Source organism: Curcuma longa, chromosome 3 (assembly GCF_044706935.1).
Source record: "Curcuma longa cultivar G26 ecotype Majalengka, Jawa Barat chromosome 3, ITB_CL_G26_1.1, whole genome shotgun sequence".
NCBI lineage: Eukaryota > Viridiplantae > Streptophyta > Magnoliopsida > Zingiberales > Zingiberaceae > Curcuma > Curcuma longa.
Window position 1 is genome coordinate 14,725,634 of NC_133863.1, and position 24,962 is coordinate 14,750,595.

General features: G+C 33.4%; 1 protein-coding gene across 1 annotated transcript; it reads left to right on the forward strand.

Annotated features, from left to right (window-relative positions):
• On the forward strand, window positions 1–24,166 carry LOC141824928 (tubulin-folding cofactor D). Its single transcript, XM_074712277.1, has 17 exons — window positions 1–211; window positions 322–869; window positions 3,412–3,514; window positions 6,398–6,574; window positions 7,879–8,064; window positions 9,830–9,946; window positions 10,057–10,161; window positions 10,548–10,718; window positions 10,850–11,065; window positions 12,662–12,860; window positions 14,202–14,407; window positions 14,562–14,786; window positions 14,857–15,405; window positions 16,124–16,393; window positions 17,928–17,972; window positions 23,171–23,356; window positions 23,458–24,166. Exons 2-17 carry the CDS (start codon window positions 322–324, stop codon window positions 23,746–23,748), a joined length of 3,594 nt encoding a protein of 1,197 aa, XP_074568378.1. The 5' UTR covers window positions 1–211; the 3' UTR covers window positions 23,749–24,166.
• Window positions 24,167–24,962: the final 796 nt, after the last annotated feature.

A 24,962-nucleotide genomic window follows, 5' to 3' on the forward strand; every position in this document is an offset into this window, starting at 1 on the left:
GGCCGATTCCCCCGACGCAGCCGCTGCCACCGCCCGAGTCAGTGACGCGGTGGATCCATCCCAGAAGGAGGACGACGAGCACGACTCCAAAGAGGCGGTCCTCCTCCGTTACTTTCTCCAAGAATGGGAGCTGGTGAAGTCCATCCTCGACCGCATAGTCGACAATGGGGGCACCTCGTCTCCGGCCGATGTTCGCAAGATCCGATCCATTGTAGGCTTCCTTCGCTCTCCTATCGCATCTCAGATTGATTTTATTCCCCAAATCTTTGATTTACTATTGAGCAAAATCTCTGTTTTTTGCCCTCTTAATTGACTGCACAGATGGACAAATACCAAGAACAGGGACAGCTCCTGGAACCCTTCCTGGAAAGAATAATTTCGCCTATTATGTCGATAGTTCGCTCCCAGGCGACGCAACTTAGGGTGTCGCCGGAAGGCGCTATGGAGATTATCAAGCCCCTGTGCATTATAATATACTCGCTCGTTACAGTATGCGGCTACAAGAGTGTTGTTAAATTCTTCCCGCACCAGGTTTCGGATCTTGAACTTGCGGTCGATCTTCTGGAGACATGCCACCAAGCTACTTCTGTGACATCACTGCGGCAGGAAAGTACGGGCGAGATGGAGGCCAAGTGCGTCGTTCTCCTGTGGCTTTACATACTCGTGTTGATTCCTTTTGATATCCTGTCAGTTGATACACAGGCAGTGAATAAGAGTTACTCGGATGAACCTGAGCCCTCACCATTAGTCAAAAAAATATTGGATATTTCCAAGGATTACCTTTCAAGTGCTGGTCCTATGCGTAAAATGGCTGGTTTGTTGCTTGCGAGGCTTTTAACTCGTCCTGATATGGCAAATGCTTTTAATAGGTTAGTATGAATGGTGCATGATCCTGATATGTTCATGTTTATTGGCAAAGATTAAGCCGTTTTCAAATTATATTTCATTGTTTTTGTGCTTAGTTATGGTCTTTTCAGTGACAAATGCATTTAGGTTCGTATGGATGGTGCAAAATTGTGACATGCTCATGTTTATTAGCAAAGAGTTTTACATTAAATTATTTTCAAAATATATTTCATTGTATTGTGCTTATGGTTATGCTCTTTGCAGTGACTTTTTGGATCCCTTGTTTTCATTAGCTTCAAATGTCAATAGGAATCCCTTAGTGCCTATGGTTATTGGACTTGCTTATTTAATCTATCATGTCTGCGTGCTTACCAGCATTTTCTTCAGCATCCTGATCATAATATCGTCATGTTATACCCAGCTATTTGTGATCAGCTACATGTACCTTAACCTTCTTATGAACTTCAGAGTTATATCACTATATAAGTCTTAAGTTCTGATTATGTTAATTAAAATTTTTTTATTTTCGTTATTCCTCACACTTAATCAATTCAACTTATTCAACTATAGAATATCCTATTTGCATATATCTTATCCCCCTTTTGAACACAATACAAAGTTATGTCATTATATAACTCTAAGTTCTGATTATATTAATTAGGATTTTTTTGATTTTCCTTTATTCCTCACACTTAATCAATTCAACTATAGAATCTACTAATTACATATATCTTATCCCGTTTTTGAACTCAATACAAAGTTATATCATTATATAACTCTTAAATTCTGATTATGTTAATTAGATTTTTTTTATTTTCCTTTATTCCTCATGCTTAATCAATTCAACTTATTCAACTATAGGACCTACTAGTCGTCTTTGAACATGTTTTCTCTCATTATCATTTATTGGAGCTACTAACCTGTTCTTTAACCAAAGTTCTTCTAGATATAGTTCACTAAGTTGTCTTATTCTCCTAATATGTTAATCAATCTTGATGGACTGAATGGTCCTAGTAGAAGAGCTAGGGCTGGCAAGACCAGGGTGAGGAGATTGAATAGGGGAGGGGAAAGGGTGGGAGAGTATCATGTGGACTGAGCTAGTTAGGGGAGTTGGATGAGCTGAGTGAACTACGTTGATCAAGGGGGCCAAAAGAATATTACTTATAAAGAGATTTTAATATTGTGGAGGTTATCCCTTGTCTATTTCTTGCAATTTCTATACATCAAAAATAGGAATGAGAATCAACCATCTATTTCAGTCCATACACCAAACTAAAGCATACATATTCCTATTTTATTTCTTGTTTATCCCACTCCCTGGGAATCACTATTTCATTTCCTATTGATTCCATTCCATGAACATTATGCAACATAATTTTCTATTCTTTTTGAGGTGTTAAATTATTCTTATGACACCTTCCCCTTATTTCCCTTTAGCTGGAGCCATGTGCACTAGATTGCTCTTTCCTCGTGCAAGCACCATATTCAATTATTTAAATGAACAAGTTGAAGTGCTGATGGGCTAGATATGAATGTTTTTGAAATATATTTTCCCTGAATTTGTCCACTATCTCTTACAGAGAACTGGATTTACATCGTGCATTCAATAACCTTGGGAATTCAATTAGTCCCACCATGTAACTTGAGGAAAAAAATTCCATTGATATGTTATTTAGATACTATTTCATAGGGAACAAGTGTGGGAGTGGTACTTTCCGACAGTTCCTATGCTCTTCAAGTATAAAATGATTTGAATTTGGGCACGGAGATATCACTCGTATTTTCAGTTAGAATTCTTATTGGATGTGATGGACATGAAATGAAAGATCTGATGATGATTGATTTTTTTTGCTTGTGTCTATCGTTGAAGATAAGGAGATACTAGTATAAAGAGTTGCTCTGTCGCTTTGCCCTCTTGCATAATTTGATAGCTGATTGCAAAGGAACAATTAAAGTAGTTTGGGAATTTGAACACCACCACCTTGAAGCTGGAGGGATAGGGAACTAGGTAGTGAATAAGGATCACATAAGAGACCAAACAAAGCATTCAATCAATGAATTTGACTCTAGTACCCAGAAAATATAGTTTGAAGTTAAACATTTATTTCAGATATAGTTACCCTTCCTTTAAGTTCATCCTTACAACAATATAGATAACATCAATCAATACATTTGCTACTAATAGATATCATGGTCAATTTCCTATCTATTTAGACTAGTAAATGGATGAGTATGCACCATAACCTCATATCAACATGTTGTCAAATCCATGTTCATGATTGTAAAAGAAGAATAGTAGTGATTTGGACCACTGAACTTCGTGAACAAGCATGAGAAGATCAAAAAGGTTCTTATATGGCTATGCCTAACATTAAGCTTTTTCTATCGACATAAGATCTTCTGAACAGAAGCATTTTCAATTTTATCAACTGATGGAACCATCTCTATCTCTCTACAAAATTAAGCTACTGCAATTTCTTATAATATTTGAAATGTGAATTATTTTTTTAATCTAGGTTTGTTCTCTAATAATGTATCCTTACATCTCTATTGATCATCTATCAGATTTACTGAGTGGGCTCATGAAGTCTTGTTATCTGTCACAGAAGATGTTATGGACCACTTTAAGCTACTTGGATTTGCTGAAGTCCTTTCCTCCATTTTCAAGGTTTTCTCTTAGATTTCTTCTTGTGAAATTCTTCAGCATTAAATTTTTCGTTTCTAAATTGGAGTTGGAATTTTAAAATACCAAGGTATTTATCCACCTAGGGTTGTAAATGAACTGGACGTTTGTGAACAAGCTTGATGTTCAATTCAATATAACTTGTTATGTTCGTTCAATGGTAAAAGAATATATTAAATAAATAAACTTGAACACTTAGTTCGTTAATGTTCATGAAGAGAGTTCATGAACAATTTATGAATAAAACTTATTTATTTACTTGCATGAAATTTAATTGTAAATTTATTTCTTAATTTTTTATTTAAATTTACAAAAATATAGTAATTTATAAATTTTTATAATCTTAAATTATAAGAAAAGAATATAAGTTTAATGTATTAGATAAACTTTTAGCCTAATTTATAATGACAACAATGCTGATAATTGAGCTCGATAAAACGCTCGAGCTTGGCTAGAGCTCGATAAGATTTTCAATAAATAAGTTCGAACAAGCTCGATAAGTAAATAAACAAACTTGAACACAACTAAACTCAACTCGGCTTGTTTACACCCTTATATCCACCCACCTAGACAAGGATGTAGTATTTGAAACTATTTCTATGAATTGAATTCTTCTAATTTTCTCTCCATTCACTTGAGAAATGCTACTTTTAATCTGCTCATGTTATATTTTTGGTTCTTGAGTATTAGGTATGTTATTCAGTTTCATGGTTATAATCTTAAAAACACTAAGTGTTATCTAAATAATTATCAGGAAAACCACCAATGCGAGTCCCAAGCTTAAGTGGAAAAATGTTGGTGTTAAAATTGTCTAAATGAATATGAATCTTAATTCTATTTTTGTAAGACTTGTTCGTTACCTAGAAGTGACAAAGGTGGAGGTGAGAATGTTAAGAGGATAATATGGGAGAGAGATAAAAATAATTTGGCTTACTCTGAATCGATGATAACATGATAGAAATTAATGTGATAAGCTTACTTATGAAACTCACTGGAGAAATGGGGAAAAAAAAAGAGTAGTGATGTACTCTCTCATGTTCAAATCATGCATTCTGTACCATAGTTGTCAAAATTGTTATTAGAAACGATTTTGAATAGATAAAAAAAAATTCAAGTATTAGTTGAATTGGATCGATAGGATGTGAAATTGAAATTGGTGAAAAAATAAAAAAATGAGAAAAGATATAATAAAATTATTTATATTACAATTAATATTCTAAAATCTTAAAGAGAGTATCTATTTATATATATTTGATTATTAATAATGCAATATACAAATAATTTAATTTATTAATATAATATTAATAAATAAAAATAGATTATAACCAATAATAACGTTATCTTTTTAATATAAATTATCCAATAAAACTAGATTACTAATATATGTGTATATATATTTAATATGTTATTGCTTAATATTCAATGTTATAGGGTCTAATCACGGCTTTAACTACATTCAAATCGGGTTTGGAAAGAAGAGGAGGTTTAGAATTGTTTTTAATTAAAAGAGATTATTGTGTTCTCTCTCATTCTGTAATAACCTCTGTCACTCTATAATAAGCTCTCTCAATTCACAATAATCCCACATGATCATCCTTAATTTTGTAATGAATTGCCGGATGCGACAAGGCCAAGCAATTTAAGAGGGACAAAAGGAAAGACTAAATTGGCTAAGTCTTCCAAAGTCATCTTAATCTAACCATATTTGAACTCAATTTGATCTTTTTGACTCTTATTTTGATTAAATTTTTAATAGATTCCATCAATTTTCTAATATAATTTAACTAATTTCTATCTTTTTTTTTTTAAATTTCATTTTTTAAAAAAAATTTCTCTTCAATTTTTATAATATATTTATTTCTCAGAAAATATAGGATCAACCATTGCCAATACCATCCAACTCAGATGATTCATATTGATATCAGCCAATTTTGCCGACTATGTTTCCCACCATCTCATGGTCTTCTTTCTTACCTGATTGCATCGACCATCACATCTCTATCTCTGCCATATTCTGCACTTTATTCTTGACTTTTTCTCCACTTGGCGACACTTCTCTTGGTCATCTCTTGATTCTTTATCATGGCATTGTTTCCTTTGGCTTTCACCTCTCATGGTTTAATGGCTATAGACACTATTTATGTTACTATAACTGCAGGATAATAATCGGGTTCCAATCTTCTTTTGCATTGGCATTTCTATCTCCTGGCTTGAACGAGATGTGTTGGTGCTGTTGATGACATCTTGAGAGGGTGCTTGTCAGCACAAATAGGGGAAGAAATCATGGTTGAGGTGAGGTCATTTTGAACCCTAGTTGAGATCTCAGCTGAGTTGAGGTGATCTTGAACTCCAGATGATGCATTTCTGCTTTTCATTGTATTGCCTTCCACCATGAGCTAGGTTTGATTCATTGAAGGAGGAAGTGGAGGAGAGGGAGGAGGAAAACGTAATTGAAAACATGTCATCACTGTCAAATTTATTACTAAGATGGCTTTCGGAACTCCATCAAAGGTTCTTTGGCTTGCCAGCATCTCTTAGAATGTGAGGAGACAGTAGAAGATTTAAAACGATGAGGTCCCAAATAGTTATGTATGCATAGTTTGTTGTTAAATTAGTATGTTTTGGCACTATTGTGAGCATTTTAGGTCACCTAGAAACCAAGCGGTTAACAATTTATAACATTTGGAATTTGTCCATCCCCTTTTACTTTCAACTTTTTCTTTTTAGATTTTTTGTTCGTTTCATCTGATAAAAGAATTGTTTTGAAAGATGCATCTTATTTTACTTTTGTTTCTTTTTCATCTCCCTTCTTGAGAGACTTGAGACATTATTTTTGAGTTTGACTTTTCATTGAGTTTCACAATACAGGTTGGTACCCGTAAAGTTTTGCTTAGTGTCGTGTCTACCACATGGAGCGATATATCTCTGCTAATGAAGTCTAACACTTCAGCTCGCAGTCCTTTGCTCCGGAAGTTTTTGGTTAAACTATCACAACGTGTTGGGCTTGCATGTTTGCCCCGTCGTGTGCAATCATGGCGATATCAGGTTTGTCAACTCATATCTTTGTTTAGCAATGATACATGTCTTGTTTATCAGTATATATTATTGTTTGAAATTCTAATAGCTTGTTCATTGTTTTGATGTCAAAACTGTCTTCTATACCCCCCTCCCCTCCCCTCGCTGCATTAACTATTAATTTCAGTTTCTTTGGTGAATCGTGTGTAGATATGATATGTTCTGTTCTGAATTGCTTAATAGAGACATTGAAAATTTCTGAATGTTGATGCTAAGTAGAACTAAATATTGTACTGCAGCATGTTTCACATTTCCTTTCATCTTAGGGAGGATAAGACATCAGTTTTATGAACGAATGTGGCTTTCGCAATGATGATCGATACACAATTATGTTCCATTTCCTTTAGTCTATTAAAATAGAAATATTGGGGAAAACTAAAAGTATTTGTGAAAAGTGGTAACACCACATTAGGGGCCAACAAGCAACAAAACAAAGTTATTTACTGAAAGTAAAACAAATAAAATCAAACAACATTTTTTCACATTGATTGTAGTGCTCTACTTTACATGGCGTTGAAAGCAAAGAGAAACAGTGGGAAAAAGAAATGGCGAGAAAGAAAAGAGTTTGGAAAACGGTTCTTTTGACTCCTATCATACAACAACATAGGTACCAAGTGAAAGAAAAAGAGAAGCAGAAGTGAAACAAAAGGCAAAGGGTAAAAGTGCTTTGCTACTATGCTCTCTCCTCCCACATTGTAGGTAGTACGTACTGTTACCGTTTTAGGCTCTTATTTTCCATTATTTTCACAATGAAGAGTAGTGCATTTTATTTTTCGTCTCCTTTACTATTATTTCAGGATATAAAATCATTATGTGCTTCCTAGATTTACTGGACCTTTGAACATCAAGCATGCATATTATTATATAAAAAGAGAAATGGGCATATGGGTAATGGTAATTCAGGCAATCTTAGGGCTCTGGCTCTTCTGTGATCTATTTTAGATGCAAACAGCATGTGTACTTTACTATTGAGTTTCCTGTTTTCATTCAGCACTGTCATTTTGGATGTAATTTTTTTTTATGTATGTATTCTATCCTTATGACTGGAGCAAGTACTTTCTCTCCTGTCCTCGTCAACTCCAGCTCATCTTGGGAGGAATGCAAGCATACAATTTCTTCTGAACTTGCCTTTTCTGCACATTCAGATCCCATAAATTTCTACAAATATTTGTTTTTCTGGTTTTTTGTTTTAGGATTAGACCAGACCTTTTGTTGTTTTTGTTTTGTTATTGCTTTACATCTATAATACTAAATCTATAGTTTACCACATCCAGGGACAGAACAGATTATTAGGAGAAACTATTTTAAAAAATTCTGGAGAAGGATACAGCAGTAATATTGGTCAGCATGCTAATTTTTCCAATAATGGAGAATATGCAGAGTTAGTAGGAGAAGACATGGATGTTCCAGAACTTGTTGAAGAGATACTTGAATTGTTGTTATCTAGCTTGCGTGACTCGGTATGTTAGTTCATAATATGCTGATGTGAACTTATCCACTGGTTTAATTTTTTCAAATTAAATATATTCAGTTGACCTAATACAAACATTTAATGATCCCATCTTTGTATAACTTCAACTCACATCTTATGGTAAGAAAATATTATTTATTGCTACGATCTCTTCTTAGTGTTTGATTGATTGGTAATGACAATCATGGTTTGAAATCTTGTGCCATGACGATGCCGTTGTTGAAACATATCGTTGGTAAATTTCTAAAATTTAATGTAGTCAACATATGTAATCTTTGATGAGCCAACAATGCTAATGCTAAGAAGCATCATACAGTGTTGGCACTTGACATGCTTTGACACGCTTTAACAATTGTCATATTAGTTCCAGTAATGTTTATCATTTTCTTTTAGTTTGTTTCTTTAAATTCTAGTTCAATTGGTTATGTAATTGCTATAATCTAATTATAGCCAACTATCTCATTGATAAAATCTTTATGAAAGCTTATAAAGCCTAGGTGAAAGAGAAATAACTAATACCCTATGAATTCATTCCGCCATGCTACATGTTGAGTATAGTACAATAAAATTTTACTTCAATGAATATCTAATCATTATAGTTTCTATTTTAGAAATAACTAAACTAAGTGAAATAATATTAAAGGGGTAACCTCATCTAAATTCATCATAGCACACTTATGCCAAAGCATACTGAAAGTCAATGTAACATGTCGTTGAAATCGTACTCTTTTCGGACTGATAACAAAATTCCAATGCAGAATGATACTAATCTTTGCCTCCATATGATTTACAACATTTGTTATGGTATTAGTCATAGTTTGAAGTCTTGTACTGTGCTGGTCAAAATGTATCGTTCTACTAAATTACTGAAACTCGATACCACTCGACATCAAGGTTCAAAATCTTGAGTCATATCGTAGTTTTGGTCTTTGACTTGAAAGATATTGTTCAAGTATTATGTTGATGTTCTAATGCATGGTGCCGGTGACAGATTGGAGGTTAAAGGAGGAAGGAGATGGAGCAAAGGAAGGAGGCATTGCCCGTGTTAAGTGGTATCGAGTTTTGATAATTTATTGGAATGATATATTTCGACAGTTTCGCCCGGCATGATACAAGATTTTAAAATCATGCTTGGGGCAAACAATGTTTATTTCCTATATTTCATCTCCTTTCTTCTTCAACTTCAATCTATTACCAACACCATGCGTCGAAACATCGGCATGATACTGAAATAGTATCGTTCCAGTTAAAGATCGAAACTTCAGCATAGCTTGAGATTTTGAACCTTGGTGCTAGTAAGGTGTAATTAGTAGTTGAAATGCTTGTAATGTTTGTAACTTGTTCTAAAATTTTAATTCAAATGACTATTAATTGGTATAGAATTATACATGAAAGGAAAAAAAGTCAAGTGGATGTTGATTAGAGTACTAAATTTATTTGGATTTATCTTAGCATGTTTGGAAGAATGTTGATGTGTGTCAAGTGTCGGAGCAACATGATATTGAAACATACTGTTGGAGATCAAAACATTGGCACCAAACAAATTTTAAACCTTGATGGCAACAGAAATACTACTTGTTAACCAGGATGCAGGATCATTCACAAGACTGTATAATTTAATCTTTGTTTTTTGAGAGTTAAAATAAAATCTCATAAAATAAAAATTGAATGATACAATTCTGTGAAATTTCATTTTAATCATGGTTGTCTTTATACGTTTAGTTTCTGCCAGCATAATCATGATCATAATGCAGGATACAGTTGTGCGTTGGTCAGCTGCAAAAGGTATTGGGCGAATAACTGCACGCTTGACATCTTATCTAGCTGAAGATGTGCTGTCCTCAGTAATGGAGTTATTTTCGCCTGGCGAGGTTTGTAATTAAATTGCCCCTGTATCTCTTGCTGGAGTTATATATACTTTTTTGAATGCCATTGACAACAGTGTTCAAACATGGTTCTGCAATTGATTCTGATTTTGCAGGGAGATGGTTCATGGCATGGAGGGTGCTTAGCCTTGGCAGAACTGGCAAGGAGAGGGTTGTTGCTACCTAGTAGCTTCGCTAAAGTAGTTCCTCTGATAGTGAAGGTAATAACTAACCATAATGTGTCTTGATTTACTGATGTCTTGTTGCCTTATTGATTACATAAGTATTATTTATTTAATATATCTATTGATCACTATAAGCTCTTACGATAGGGACCTCAACTGTGTTGCTTTATGAATGATTTCTGGTGATCTGATTTATTCATATTTTGTTTCAACCAAGGTTCAATATTAGTGTAATAATGACATGCCCCTTATAAAGGTATGGCTTGGTATAGACTAATATTCTTCAATCTTATCATCCAATTTCAGCCTGTCTATCTCCATCCTCAATTATAATACCTTTAGTGAAATATGACAGAAATAAGACCCATTCATCTTGCCGAAAATGACAAAGTTAGCCTTGCTGAAAGAGCATATATTTTCAGGCTTTACATTATGATGTGCGTAGAGGTCCCCATAGTATTGGATCTCATGTACGGGATGCTGCTGCATATGTTTGCTGGGCATTTGGCCGTGCATATTCCAGCAGAGATATGAAAGATACTTTGGAACAACTTGCTCCACACCTTCTAACAGTTGCTTGTTATGATCGAGAGGTTAGTATTATACTTTATACTCTTCTGCATTATGAGAGTTCACTACATTTGTTAATGACGTCTTGGCATATATTTTATGATATTTTCTATTTGTTTGTAGTACAATTAGCCACTCTACCTGATGTTGGTAGGTTAATTGTAGAAGAGCAGCCTCAGCTGCCTTTCAGGAGAATGTTGGAAGACAGGGAAACTTTCCACATGGCATTGAGATAGTCAATAAAACAGATTATTTCTCTCTTGCCTCACGGACAAATTCTTATCTTGATGTGGCTGTCTCTATAGCTCATTATACAGAGTATCTCTACTGTTTTGTGGACGAACTGTTGTGCAGCAAAATTAACCACTGGGTATCTCTTTTTTTTACTTGATTTAGCCTCTAGTTCTGAAATTTATGATTGATATAGTCTTTGATCCTATGAGATTTGTGATAAATTACTTATAATTCAAAATTATATCTAAATTGTTATGGTTTACAATGACCTAACTGTTTAAAGAAAAAACAGGATTTGTTCTGAATTAGGAAAATCACACCAGTTCTAGCAAATAGTAAAGAACAAGTCTTGTCATACCATCTGTATTTGTTAGCTCTAAGAGAACATCTCTAGTTGTCTGATTGATGCAGCATGGAATAATTGGCTTTCCTGAATCAGCCTCGTGGAAGTTGGTGTGCCTCAATTGGTAACCTTGCAGGAGAGAGGGAATAATGTTTGGACAGGAGCTTATATTATTGCTTGAATCAATGAACAATGGATTGAGCTCCTTTTGTAGGCTTTCACGACCCAGTTGCATTGTGACTTACTAACTAAAGGCACAAAAAATGTGAAAGTAAAATTAAAAAAAAATACATTTCAAACCCTTAAAGTGGTTTGCTTTGTTGGCCATATCTACCCTGTTTTGCTCAAAGTTTAGAGTCCTGATATTGGAACTAGTCAGGGTGTCACAATCTCCCTCACTTTAAATCCTTTAAATCTTGACATCCTTGTCAAGCCTCAAACTTAAACTCAGCCTAGAATCATGCTTAATCACTTTTGAGGCTGATAGTGGTTCCACCATCATGCAGGAGAGCTTGCTTTGATATTATGTTGAGACAAATATAGTATTATACTGATGTTAGTGATGTATCATACAATATGTATAGGATTCTCATGTAATAACCAATACCTAAATATTAGATGTGCCATTAAACTCATAATATCTATAATAAATTTCCCAATAATTCTAGTAACTCTAACAAGATTGAAACAAAGGATTAAACTTACTGCAAATAGTAAATGTAGTAAATGCCCCTCGTGTCACTTACGAGATGACTTAGCCGCATGAGGATTAGGGTTAAGATTTATATTCATAGGTTTAATCAAATTTTGATGTTGGTTACTCCGACCTAATGCAACCATTGACTATTTCATCTGGGCTTAGGACTGGCATCAATATTACTTTATTTCTTGGCTTAATTAATGAAATTCCTTGTCAAACAAATTGTGATGATCTGCTGATTATTGAACTTGAGATTGAGTAGTCTATACATAGCTCATATATGATTTTTCTCGAATATGCTACTTGTTCTTTTACCTGGTTTCTATAAGTTTCATCTACAATAACCATTAATTATGTATGCAATACATTACCTAGTATTTTCATCTAAACTCTGGTAAAGTTAGACTGCCACCTCTTGACTTTATGCTTAGCGTTGGTACTTATCAAGTTATTCTGAATTACCTCTAAGTAAAATAAACTATATTTTTTTGAGTCTTAATCAAAATTTTAGTATCTCATAGCTAATTATATAAAATTTTGTTTCATATAACAAAGTAACAATGTACAGAATAACAACGTAACAATGTCTTTTCTGTATAATAAGCATAGCCATCAGTTAGATACTCATTCAAGGTTGTTTTTTTTTATTGCACTCCATTGTGTTTCACATCCTTCCTTTTCCTCTTTAGGACAAGAGCCTGAGAGAACTGGCTGCAGAGGCACTTTCTGGCCTTGCAAAGTATGATCCTGAATATTTTGCAGATCATGTTCTTGGCAAATTAATTCCTAGTACTTTATCATCTGACTTATGCACACGCCATGGTGCTACATTGGCTGCTGGAGAACTTGTTCTTGCTTTGCAAAGCCACAGCTTTGAGTTTTCTGCAGGTAGATGCTTACACGTATAGACCTCATTAATATGCTTCTCTATTGAGGGAAGTTGGATTTTATCGTCCAAAGACAATATTTTCCTCTGTTTTGTTCACATGTTCAAGCTTGTAGAACCTTGATAAATTAGCTGACCTTTTTTCCAGCTGTGTTTTAGTAACTTTGTTGACTTCAAATGCCTTTTATTTCTTATCCAACAATGAACTATATGAATGCTTTCATTAGCTTGAATTTTATACTGGATGATGTTTCCTATCTATAATAATTGAGAAGGATACCTATGTCAAACATTGGAAGATATAAGCACACAGATAAAAATGGAAATGCTTGTGATAGAGTAATTGAGTCAAAAAAAATTCTTTGGATTTATGCAGTCATTCTGATCTTCCATTTCATGGAATTTCTCATATTAGTTGCTTCCTTGCAAGTTTTCACCACATTCTGCTAAATAACAAGAATTACTTGCATTATCTTCTTAAAGGCTGTTGAGTCTTTAATAAGTGCATTCTACATAAATACAAAATAGCATCAAGTTTTGATGTTGTCATTCTCTTGTGTTTTCTTTAGAAGGCTATTTATGATTTCATCATTCTAGTTTCTATATTTATGATGCTAATACCTAAAATGTTATTTGCATCACCGCCATTTTCATTGTGTAGCCATGTTTGTCCCAAGTATTTTGAGTGGTTACATGAATCTTATCCCTCTATTCAGCTTTATCCCAAGTATTTTGAGTGGTTCATGAATCTTATCCCTCTATTCAGCTTTATGGAAGGTTATAAGTTATAACACTAGTGACCTAGGTTTCCATAGGAACATAGATTTAGACAATTTTAATGATGGTTGTCCAAGCCTAACACAACCTTCAACCTTTTTCATTTTCATGTTGGCTTGGGACGGGCATCAACTAATGATCTTTACAATCTTTAATCTTCATTGATACAAATTGATAAATCTCTTGTCATATAGTGTATAATTTTCCATGATATCTGCATATGTTAATTTAATCTTGAGAGACCTTCCAGTCAGTTGCCAACTTGACTCATCTGTGCTACCTTGTGTTCCTTCGTTCCCGATATGGTATTACTTAATTGTGATTTTCCTCTGTTGTTTTGTCATCATTGACTGCATTCTGAAACAGATAACTGATGCTTGCATGCATATTCTGTGATTGATTGTTTGATCAATAAATAGTGAGAGTTCTTGTTAAGATCAAAATTAGATATGTTTTTTCCTAGAGAAAGGACATGCCTTATTTGCTCATAATCCTTTAACTATTCCTAATCCTGTATCCTGGATAATTCTCTTTTATATATTTTGTGGTTTTGCTTTTCCTTATAGACAAACAAAAGTCTTTATCCAGTGTTGTGCCGGCCATTGAGAAAGCACGCCTTTATCGAGGAAAGGGAGGAGAGATCATGCGAGCTGCTGTTTCAAGATTCATCCAGTGTCTCTCTCTCTCCAAAGTATCCTTGAATGATAAGACAAAAAGAAGTTTACTTGATACTCTAAATGAGAATCTAAAGCACCCCAATGCTCAGATACAGGTAAAATTTCTTTAAATCGGAACTTCTCTATGTCCTTTCCTGAATTCTCTAATAATACTGCAATATAACTTGTTATGTATGGATATGTTTATTGCATACCAATTAGTTGTTGTTGCAGTCATATGAATTCTAATGGATAAAATTGCCTGTCCAGTTTGCTGCTGTTAATGCATTAAAGCATTTCATCCCTGCTTATCTTGTTATGTTGGGAGATAAAGCTGCTAATGAGGTAACTTTAAAGTACCTGGAACTCCTAGATGATCCAAATGTGGCTGCAAGAAGAGGTGCAGCACTGGCCCTTGGCATCTTACCTTGTGAATTATTAGTACATAAATGGAGATCTGTCGGAACAAAGCTTTGCAGCTCCTGTACCATTCAGGTATTATGTCAGCTACTTGGAGGAAACTTTTCAGCAGTATCAGTCATTAATTAGATGCCTTTGTATGCAGCATAAGCCAGATGATCCAGATGCTGAGGCACGTGTAAATGCTGTCCGCGGATTAATTGCAGTCTGTGAAATGCTGTCAAATTCTTCCACTGATGACTTTGGAGAAGAATTGTCCTCTTTGTATTTATTTATCAGAAGTGATGTGATGCAAACTCTGTTTCAAGCCCTTGATGACTATGCTGTTGATAATAGAGGTGATGTGGGCTCCTGGGTGCGCGAAGCTGCTATGGATGCTCTTGAGAGGTGCATGGACATCCTATGTAAGAGAGACACTATTGAATCTAGAAAATCTCTTGAGCATCAGGGTGAGGCATACCATTCTGATGGCCAAACAACTAATCTTAGCTCCAGGCTTGTTGGCCCAGAAATTACTACAAACTTAGTCGGCGGCATAGCAAAACAAGCTGTTGAAAAAATAGATAAAATAAGAGATATAGCTGCCAAGACTTTGCAGAGGATTCTCTACAACCAAAAGTATTTTGTTCCATTTATATCAGATAGAGAAACACTAGAACAATTTATTCCTAATGATCCAGAACTGAAGTGGAGTGTAAGTGTTTTGTTGATAATTTCCACACTTTTTGGTCATCATCAAAATTCCTTGGCTTTTCCAATTGATTATATGATCATCTAAGCTTTGTTAGTATAATGAATTATTTTAGTTCTTCTATTTTTCATTACTTGATGAATGAATCCTTCTGAATTGTAATTTTCTTATCAATCACGGTAAGCAATTTCTTGAATGCATGCTACACAATGGTTACTATTAAATCCACAAAGACAGCACCAAACTGTTAGGACAAACAGTTTTCTTGTGTATTGCACTGGTAACTATGGCTGGAAAGCAGCTTCCTAATCATTTGTTTCCTGTCTTTTTTTTTCATGTGAAATAATTCCTGTATTTTTTTCATTTATTTTTCCTTAAAGTTAGAAAAAGTCAATCTTGTCTGTACTTTTACAAAAGTTATCCTTTCATATTCTTGCAATCACAATGTAAGCAACATAAACATAAGTTTTAGTTTATCTGGATTTGCTGAATGAACTTTCCAGCATTGTGCTCTATAGAGCCGCGTCATTAGTGAAACTATCAGCAACCAAAGCTCTTTTTGATTGTATTCATGATTTTGTCTCTATAATATTCTTTTATGCCTTTGCTATTTAGATGGCCACTTTTGGTAGTATTAAATTATCTTCTTTTATGAATTACTGTTGGTTTCTTCTATTCCATAAGAGCCAGGAATTCTTACATGTATATTTTATTCTATCAGGTCCCATCTGTTTCTTTTCCACGCTTGGTGCAACTTCTACGAATCAGCAGCTATAGCAGATTTGTGCTTTCTGGTTTGGTAATCTCTGTTGGTGGATTGCAGGAGTCTTTGAGTAAAACCTCTGTGACAGCTTTGCTGGATTATCTCCAAGTGTCAGAATCTGATAAAAATGAAGAGCGAAATCTCAGAGAATATTTGTTGAGTACTGGTTTTCTTTGGATTTTGCAACAATATCAGAAATGTGACAGGGTTATTACACCAACTTTAAAGGTATGGAAATATATAGCATAAGATGTAAAATGGTATATAGGCAGTCTGAAGTTGGTCTTTGAATAATGCAAATGTGGTCACATCGAAAAATCAACTCTCTATAAGATGAATAACATGCAAATGGTATGTACGTTTCTAATAATTACTAGTATACGAATATATAGTGCTTATGCAAACTCCTTTTAAATCTAAATTGTTAAATAACTGTTCTTTTAAACTTATTACATTTATTAACACTTTTAAACTATCAGTCAACTATGTCTTCCCTTCTCATATTCTTGATTTAATTTTTGAAGAAAATTAGACCTAAACTAGATAGGCCATTTCCTATTAACTAATCTCTCTCTCTATGCATTAAAAATAGTTTTTTCCAGGTGAGTTGATTGATTGAGGTAATCTGTGACTGCAGTTGAATATACGGTCATATGCAGTCTGGTAAAGCACTGAATGTGGCCACATGAAACACATTTTAAAACAATGCATAGAACTTCTAAATCTTACCATCAATTTACATGTTTGTTGTTATATGCTTTCTCTTAACATATAGATTCATGTTCACAAGGACGAATCTACAAACTTGGAGTGCACAACTTGCCTCATTCTTGTTTCGTTTGATTTTCTAGTTTGCGTGCTATACATACTGTTGTTAGATATGATCTTCTGCCTTCTTTACAATCATTGATGGATTACTTCTTTTTTTAGTGTTGTATCATTTTTGTACTGCACAACAAGATTTGGACTCTCTAACTACTAATGCCTCTTGTGGCACATGAAACTTTTGCATTATGAATTTTTTCTCTACATTGTTTTTCTCAGCCTAGTAAGCTTATGGCATATTTGTCATCAATATTGACTCTCCCAGGTCCCATCATTATACTTTTCATATTTGATCATTAGCTGTCATGACCATTCATTTTTCTGATGAACAATTATTTTCTAAATAGTATGTACTTGATCTGCTGTAATATCTTCCTTTCTAGCAAAACTTATAAATAAGAAAGTAGGCCATTTTCTGTGTTAGTTTATGGAGGGACTCCTATTGAAATTCTTTTCAACTATTTTTCTCTGAACTTATTTTTTTTAATTATTTTATTTTTTGGTTTGTATCTCTATGTTTTTTGTGCTTTAGTACTGAAGATAGGATTTGTGGGGTTTGCATAAATGCTAAGTCATGTAAGGAAACCCAGCTTCCGAATGAAAATTAATTGTTTGCCCACAGTTTCCTATTAATGTAAATTGGAGAACAATATTCTGCATCTTAAACCCAGTGATATTAATGTCGAATACCAATTTGCACATTTCTTTCATTTGCTGTGAAAGGTCTAATTAATTTTGCATTTCTAACACAAATTCAAACTTGTGCATGGGCGTGAGGTAATATGGGTGTTACTAATGATATAAGTTCACATACAGTTCAATTATGAGATAATATTTGTCTAGCTGGTCCCATGTACTTGTGACAGTTTGTTTTTATTGTTGTGGTTCTAACAGATTTCCTTTTCCCTCGTCTATTTCTTCATTTGTTTTGCTGCAGACCATTGAGATTCTCTTTAGCAAAAAAGTTCTCTTGAATATGGAGGTACGTCCTGCTACAGATAATTCTCACATTATAATGTTGAATTTTTAGTTATGCAATTTTGTGATAGTATCTCATAGCTACTATGCCAAGTTCATGATTTTTGAAGTTTTGAGCATGGTTGCCACAATTAATTTAGGTCGGGATTAAATGACAAATGGAAATCTATATGGCCCACATAGGAATGGTGGGATTGGAGAAATCACAGTCATCATGATTTTTTTTTTAAATCGAATAGTTTTCACACATGATGATCTAAGATAACGAATGATATTTTTATTTTTGAGGAAACGAAAAGATTGAATGCTAAGACCTTCCATTATATAAGACATAAGTACGTTAAATATGTGTATATGGGAGCGAGCTCCCTTTTGGGGGTATGCAGATTTAAAGCTTTTGACTTAAGCAACTACTTTCAACAGCTTTACTAACTTGGTAGAAGGCACTTGTGATGATCTCTCACAACAAAAATGTATATTATATTTCATTAATTATTGGATTATACAACAACAACAACTAAACTTTATTCCACTAGGTGGGATCGACTATATGGATCTTTCTACGCCATTAAATTTTATTCCCTACTATATCATCATCTATACTTAAATAATTTTTATCTTGTTTTATTGTTGCTATCCCAGTCTTTTTTTGTCTTCCTCTTCCTCGTTTGATGTGCGTATTTGTCATAGTTTCACATCGCCTAACTGGAACATTTATTGATCGTCTAAATACATGTCCGTATCATCTTAAATGTGTTTCTTGAAGTTTTTCCTCAATAGATGCAACTTCAACTTTCTCTTTAATGCTCTCATTTCTTATTCTGTCCATCCTTGTATGCCCACACATCCACCTTAACATCTTCATCTTTTGTTCATGTGCTCGAGTCGTAACCCAACATCTAGCGCTATATTACATTGCAGGTTTATCTGTCGTTTTATAGAACTTCCCTTTAAGTTTTAAAAGTACTTTACGATCACATAAAATACTCGATGTTCTCTTCCATTTCAACTATCCTGCTTGTATTATATGTAAGATATTTCTCTCAATCCCTCCATCGTCTTGCCAAAATGATTTTAAATACTTAAAGCTCTCAATTCTAAATAAATCGTCATCTCCTATCTTAAAAATTGTCTTGTTACATCTAATATTACTAAATTTAAATTACATATATTCTGTCTTTACTTTACTAAGTATAAAACCTTTCACATCTAGTGTTTCTCGCCAAGTTTCTAATTTAGTATTTACTTCACGTGTTTCATCTACCAAAACAATAACATCTACAAACAACATTTACCATGGTATTGTTTTTTGAATGTGTCCAGTGAGTTCATCCATGATTAATATAAAAAGATAGGGACTTAGAGCTGATCCTCGATGTAATCCTATCTTTATTGGAAATGTTTCAGTTAATCTGCCTGAAGTCTTCACTCTAGTCGTTATATCCTCATACATATTCTTAATTAGTTTAATATAGGCTACGCTAATACTTCTCTTTTCTAGAATTCTCCATAGAATTTTTTTTGAGATTCTATCATAAGTTTTTTCTAAGTTAATGAATATCATGTGTGGATCTTGCTTTTGCTTCCGATACTTTTCAATTAGTTGTTTGAGAAGATGTATAACTTCTATTGTTGACCTTCCAGGCATAAACCCAAATTGATTTTCATTTACTGTGGTCTTCTTAATCTTTTTTCTATTACTCTTTTTCAAAATTTCATGGTATGGCCCATTAGTTTAATATCCCTATAGTTTGCACAATTTCATACGTCTCTCTTATTCTTATATGAGGGAACTAGAGTATTTGTCCTACATTAATTAGACATTTTTTCGTTTTCAATATTATATTAAATAATTTTGTAAGTCATTCAATACCTTATTTCCCTAGGTACTTCCATATCTCTATTGAAATATTATCTGGTCCAACGACTTTTCCATTTTGCATCTCATTTAAAGTTTATTCTACTTCTAAAGTTTGAATTATACGATAAAAATTTAAATTTTTATACTCATTGATCTACTTAAATTACCTAAGTTTGGTCACATAAATCTTCATTAAAAAGTTGATAAAAATTTGATACATTTTATTTTGATAAGATTTTTTATTTTTCTCTCTCTCAATTTAGCTATTCTATAAATGTCTCTTTCCCCTCTTTTGTATCCAATTTCAATATAACCGTTCACAAGTTTTATTCTTAACTTCATTCACTGTCTTCTTAGTCTTTTTCTTCGCTATTGTTTTTTTTTTAAAATGTTCTTCGATCTCACAAATATATAATTCCTTATAGGCTATTTGTTTTTCTTTTACTTTTTCATTCAACCACCAAGATTCCTTACTTGGTGGTGCATGCCTTTTTGACTCACCGAGTACACTCTTTGCTATTATTTTCAATTTTGATACCATCTTATCTCATGTCGTATTAAAATCACCGTATATTTCACCTAATACTTATACTCCTACCTTCTCCTTAAATATATTTTGTTTCTCATCTTTTAACTTTCACCACTTAATTCTAGGAGTCGTGTATATTGTTCGTTTATTAATACTATGCTTGAGGCATATATCTAATACTACTAACCTATGTTGGGCAGTTAAGTTTTCTCCAGGGATGACTTTGCAACTTGTACAAATCTTTTTATCCCTCTTTCTAACCATAAGAAATTCAATTTGCGATTTATTATTCTTACTTTTGAACGTGATTAAGTATTATTTTTTTTCTTAAAAGCCTATTAGCTAATATAAGGTCATATGCTATCGCAAAGTCCAATATAATTTTTCCTTCTTCATTTCTTGTTCTAAACCCATAACTCCCATGTACCCTCATATTCCTAATCTTTCACTCTGACATGCCCATTTAGATCGTCTTTTATTAAAATTATTTCAATTGGTGGAATGTTTTATACTATTTCATCAAGGTTATCCCAAAACTTTGATTTGATATCTTCATCTAATCCTACTTGAGGTGCATATATACTAATTACGTTCATAGTTTCTTTCTCCACTACTATCTTAAGAGTTATAATTCTATCCCCTTTCTGACTACTCTACAATTTCATCCTTTAACGAACTATCTATAACAATATTCACGTCATTTTTTGTTTTACTCTTTCTTGTATACCATAACTTAAAACTCAAGTTCTCTATCATCTTTGCTTTCTCGCCTATCTATTGTCTCTTGTACACACAAAATACTAATTCTTCTCATAATCATAGTTATTACCTCTATTGCTTTATCAGTGAGGGTTCCTATATTCTATGTTCCAAATTTTAGATTATTAGTTTTCTTATAATATTTATTCTTATTCAACCTATAATATGAGAATTATTGCTTATTTAATATTACACTTAAGTTCTCATATAGATGTAACGGTCCTTGTTGACGTGTTATAGTCGGACCCTGTAGCGCGAACTCTTGCATATTTATTACTACACTCGAGTTTTGGAGATGTAGCAGTCCTTGCCGAAACGTTACAGTCGGATCTTGTAATGCGTTTCTTCAGGGGAATAACTTAGCATTAGCACAATAGTTTAATAGATTCATTTAATGAACATTTATTTTAATTTAATGTTGACGGGTAACTTAACACAACCCTTCTCCTATATCCGGGCTTGGGACCAGTCATGATGGGGTTAATTTGTCATGGGCGGAGTTTAATTATTGGATCATCTATTATATAATATAAATATTAAATAGTATCAATAAAAATTATAGTATCAAAACATATATATTATCAAAATATTTGTAATATCACATTTATTATTAATAATATTTTTTTCTTTATTATTTGGTTAGTAGTATCAAATTAGTAACATTATTTCGTATTTTAAAAATATTATTAGGTAATTTAATATATTGTTTTTGAATAAACAATGAATCATATTTATTGTCATAAAATTGTTAAAACAATAAAAATATATCAGAATTCCTGTATATATGGTTTAGGCGGGGATCTCAATCACATCTAGTCAAGCTTGTATATAGGTGGACATTTTTTGGCTAATGCTGAATGATAGAGATATTGTACTCTCGATTGTCATTGACCAAGAGAAAGATATGGACGAGATGTTGGGTCTTCTAGATGGTAGATGTGAGCAACTAGGTTGAACATTCATCTCATGACAAATCTTTGAATCGTGACAAAGCTAACAGTTTCTACCTAGAATTTAAGATAGCAACAAAAATTCACATCCCCTTTCATGACATTAGCTAAAATGCAAGATGAGATTGTTAGAAAGGAAGCTAGATTAGTCAAATTTTTTAAATTCAACCTAATTTCACCAAATCACAACCAATTTCATCATTTTTCATCCTCAATCAATTTAATTGATTTCATCTATTTTCTAGTGGGCAATAACACATCTTTGGGAAATTTCTTAAAATCTCTGATTTTTAAAACTTCACTGTTAATGTTTGTGAGATGACTGATTTCTTGACAAATCAACCTTTGTCGAGACTAATCCTAAACCTTTGTTGAGACCAATCCAATTTGGGCAATCTATATCACTGCTAGCTGATTCGAGAACCATGCTATAAGTGTCAATGTTTGTGAGATGGCGCCTATCTCTTTGAATCAACCTTTGTTGATACAATCCAATTTGGGCAATTTGTACCACTGTCATCCTATTTGAGAATTGTGGGTCTTAGTTTCAATGTTTGTGAGATGGCCAATATCTCAAGAAAGATTGAATTAAACTTTGTCAATACCAATGTAATTCTGCAATCTACATCACTATTAGCCTATTTGAGAAGTGTGGTTTTGAGTGTATCTAAGGCTGCTGAAGGCATCTCTACTCATGCTTCAAATAGTTTAACATAACTAATCACAATCACAGGAAATAGTCTAATTTGCTTGAATTCCATATCGAGTTGAAATTTGGTAAAGTTATGCATCTCATGTTTGTCATCCTTTCCTCACTGTTGGATTCAACCAGTTAACAACAATGGGAGATGTATTTTTATTTACTCTTTTTATGACTTAACATGAATAAATGGTTCTGCAGTCCAATATCTCCTGAAACACTTATTTCCCTCCTCTTCAAAAAATTCCTTGGGGGGAAAAAATACTAAATCTAGATAAGTAACAAGAGGCTTGAAAAAGGGTGATTGATAAATGAGACGACTTTGGACGGATCAATTTTCAAACAAAATTCCTTGAAGGTTTGTCCAACCTGTCCACAGACTAAAATATCTAACATTGAACAGGGCCATACACAGGAATTCTTTAGTGGCATTCTGCAGTCTCTCGCTGTCGAGTTGAGAGCATCAAAAGACTTTGCTAAGTTATTGGCAGGCATATCCATACTTGGCTACATTGCTTCTGTCGTGGAACCAAACAATTCTCGAGCATTTTATCAACTTCTGTTTTATCTTGCACACCGGTATCCAAAGGTAGTGATGCATATAACATTGTGTTTAATAGATTTCTTCTTCTTTTAGTGTTCAGTGCTATTGATCATGTATTTGTTGTGTATGATTTTGTCAAAATTCAGATACGCAAGGCTGCTGCGGATCAGGTCTATCTTGTCCTTCTGCAGAATGAAAATCTTATGCCGGAGGATAAGATAGAGAAAGCACTTGAAATCATCACTGAAACATGCTGGGAAGGTGCTATGGAGGAAGCACGAAATGGGAGGTCCCGACTATATGAAATAACTGGTTTCAATTCCGGCCCTAGTCAGGAGGCTACACACAAGGAATCGAGCAAGGCCGGCGAAAAGAACACCAAAGTAACAGATGAGAACGAGTCGTATTCCTCGTTAGTTGGTTTCAGTGGGTTCTAGTGATCCGCTTTTGTAATTTATAGCGTGTGTCGTTTCTCGATCGGGCTGGACCTCATTCATCACTGAAACTCAGTGGTCTCGGTGGGTTCTAGTGCACAACATATCATTTACTTGTCACTTCGATTTGTCGGTTAGCATTTGGATTTGAGCTCTTCCATGGTAGCGACTTGCGAGCTTGTTCCTGCAGCTTTCTCAAGGGGAAAAAGGTGATGAAATGGTATATTAAACTAGGAGCATTTTAGTGAAATTGTTGCGACTTACGACTTCAAATGGAACTTCTATGCATAATCGTTATTTGATTGAATTGGAAAACTGTTATGTTGGGCAGTGCAACGAAATTCACGGATTTGCAAACAATGGGTCGTTGCTTAACTGGAAATGACTGCTTTTGACAATCGGTTTGGTAAAATAATTGACATTAATAAGGCATCTCTATTTATTGTTTGTTTACACCGATTAATCATAGGCAGACAGTCTAGTTTCATATTCCATCCGTCGAATAAATTCAGAAAGTTAGATGATTCATGAAGTCATATGTATGGACTGTGTGAATTTTAATCTTTGATTGTTTGAAAAAAATATTTATCTTTTATCATTGCATCGTACCTTGGGAGGTATCCCTACTTATTAATAATAAAGATTGCCTAACATTTTTTTTATTCCAAAAATATACACAGAATAACTGCTTTAATTTGATAAAAATATTATACATAAATCATTTTTATATCAAAAAAATTCTTTATCAATTTGGTCAATATTTTAAATTTTATTTATTTTTCTTGAAAAAATTAAAATTATTATAAATGACTATTATAATAATTTTATGATGATTTTAATTAAGTTTATATAGATTTTTTGATCGAATTAATTTATTTTTCTACATCGTAATAGTTATTAGCCCAAATAAGAACATTTTTCATACCAGAAATATAATAGAACATGTTTTATTTTTATTATTTTTAAAAAAGTAAGGGTACCTTTCCATTCAAATAATTAGCAGCTCTTTTTATTTTTGACCAACTAATTATACATTGTTTCTCTGTTTCAGGGTTTTTGCCAGGTTTCTTCTGCCAGGACTTTAAAATCTCTTGTGGAAACTATTTAATCATTGTTTCTATGTACTATAAAATCTCACTCCCTAAGAAGCTTTCTAATAAATGACATCCTTTTATAGTTATTATATATAAATAAATATGGAGTGGATAATTCACCAT